This window comes from Montipora foliosa, chromosome 1 (assembly GCF_036669935.1).
Source record: "Montipora foliosa isolate CH-2021 chromosome 1, ASM3666993v2, whole genome shotgun sequence".
Lineage (NCBI taxonomy): Eukaryota > Metazoa > Cnidaria > Anthozoa > Scleractinia > Acroporidae > Montipora > Montipora foliosa.
In genome coordinates, this window is record NC_090869.1 from 31,303,981 (window position 1) to 31,306,480 (window position 2,500).

A 2,500-nucleotide genomic window follows, 5' to 3' on the forward strand; every position below is an offset into this window, starting at 1 on the left:
TGCTTACCATCATTGGTTCACTCTTTACTTTAGGGTTGCATTTATTTGTGACTTTGAAGGGTTTTCAACGTAGTCAAGTAAAATCGCGAATAATTGAATTCAACAACCATTTCGGAGGAAGATAATCAACTAAGCCAATCGAAAAGCAAAGCAAAAAAGGCGAGCAATTTTACTTCCGCGTCTGATTGGCTGACAAACTGAGAGCAAGTTGCTTTTCACAACCGATTGAAATCCGCTCCAGCATGCGAAAGAAAAGCAAAACTGATTGATGATTTACACAAAGAATAAACTGTATTTATAAGATGAATGTGTAGGTAAAATTCACACCATTACGAAGATCTTCGTCATAATAAATAAGTTCCCGATTCATTCACAGACGATTTCATTGAATCTTTCGGAGAGGTTGTCATCATGGGACAAACAATTAAAACGGTACAAAAAGCAACCTCGAAATTGTGCAAATACTCTGGTCAAAAATAAATAGCAGGTCTGCTGCAATATATTAATTTTGGAAACGAAGGCATTACCACATTTTCCGTTTCACTATTCGTGATGATTAGACCAGTGAGGAAATATTCATTTCTGTAAGAACAAAGGACTGATTACTATAAAAATTAGTGTCTGCTATTACTTTGGTCAGTTTGACATACAATACCGCATAATAGGCGGAGAAGTTTGAATACTCTATGTATAAATCATGGCTATGTATATATATATAAGAATAAGTATATCAATAAGAAAGTTCCCTCCATCAACTATCACAAAAAGAATGAAAAGCAATTGGGTAAATTATTATTCCTGAAGCCTTGAGGAAAAACAAAAAGAGCACTTGAAGATAACTTCAACACAGAATCGTGCAGGCAAAATGTCACTGGCCTTTTTCCTGGAGCGAACAGGTGTTGGTTCCACTGCATTAACAAGGAGTATCCCTATCCTCTAATCAAAATATGGGAATTTGAAGCAATGATCATCTCGAGATTTATTCATCGAAAAGGTTGAAAGATTGATGACCGTTTTCTAATAACAGACACCAAGCTACCCTTTGAGCGGGTCAAACAGCAAAAAAACAGTCTTACTCAACCAAAAAAATAGCAAGCTGATTAAAGAAAATATTGGCTTGTTATAAACACTTGTAAAATGGCAAAACTATTACCCTTTTACTACTACTACTATCGATTTTCGCCATTTTTTACTTTCATTTCATTTCGAGCTGATTCTGGTCATAACTTGGAATACGTTTACACATAAGGATAGAGCCCCAGAAGAGGCACTCATTTACGACTCATTCTCTGGGCTGCCATGCGATGAAACATCACTACCCATGCTGGAGGAACCATGGCTTACGCTGTCCTGTAATACATCCGCTTTACCTGTTGTGAGAGCCGATGTTTCGATATTTCCATTGTTCACAAGGGGATACGGAAACGCATTTGATGCAACACTAGGTGAGTATCCCTGTGTAGCACTTCCTGGTTGCGATCCCGCGTACATTGATGAAAAAACGTTATTAAACATGTTGAGATGCGAAGATGAAGGAACCGGGCTGACTGGCGATTGTGCCTGTTTCGTTTTAGTGCTTTCGCTGAACGAAGTATTGCCATGGGGATTTGTGGCCACGCCCATACCGTACGGGGCGTAATACGACACAGGTCCAAATGGGCCAAACGGCATGGTATGCGGAAAATTCCCAAAATGCCCAGAGTCAAATGGAAAATTTGAGCGCATAGGATCACTTAGAGTATTTGTTGAGGGAGCTGATGTTAGAGACGTAGTTGACGACAATGAAGAATCGAACGGTGGTTTAGAAGCTTGGTATGAGCCATACAATTGATGTGCTGTATGCGGCGGACCAACGGCTGGGGGTGTGGTACGGTTAGAGTTCATTCCACCTTGGGAGAGTCTGTCCTGCAAAGATGCTGGCAAAATACCCTGAAACAAATATTATGTACTTAATGACTGAGTGGGAGGGCTGGACGGGAAAATATTTGGCCCGAGATCATGGCGTACGGACCGAGCGCAACGAGGTCCGTGCGCCATGACCGAGGGCAAAATATTTTCCTGTCCGGCCCAACCTAAACTCAGTCAATAACCATTTTAACATATGGGCTCTTTTCAATATTTAAGAGCACTCATTTGCTTTTCTGGCTGTAAATTACTTGGATGTTTAAAAGCGACGAACGCCCTTAAAACTGCATCGCACGGAGCAGTACGTGTTCCTAGTAGGGCCGTACGGCTTCTCCCGTCCCTGCTCGCGCTAATGCGTAAGGTCCTCGTAGGGGGATTTTCTCGATAAGCGCACGCGGGGCCGTACTGGCCATATGATAACAAAATTTTCTCAAATTACAAAATTGAGTTAATAAATAAGATCCCTGGGAAATGGTAGGAATGCTATCCGGAGTATGATTGTTCATAAAACCGAGAACCAAGATGGCTTCTGAAACGATGACCAAAAAGGTGCAATCAGGCATGGCATACTATTAACCACGACACCTAAAGTAAT

General features: G+C 41.0%; 1 protein-coding gene across 1 annotated transcript in view; it reads right to left on the minus strand.

The window, feature by feature from the left end:
• The window catches only part of LOC137996515 (chromodomain-helicase-DNA-binding protein 7-like), a 40,888-nt gene that overhangs the window by 1,233 nt on the left and 37,155 nt on the right, over positions 1–2,500 (minus strand). Inside the window, exon 41 of the mRNA XM_068841958.1 lies at positions 1–1,929. This exon is cut by the window's left edge and continues 1,233 nt beyond it. Within this exon, the coding sequence (XP_068698059.1) occupies positions 1,276–1,929 (654 nt within the window). The 3' untranslated portion in view covers positions 1–1,275. The remainder of the gene's footprint in view (positions 1,930–2,500) is intronic.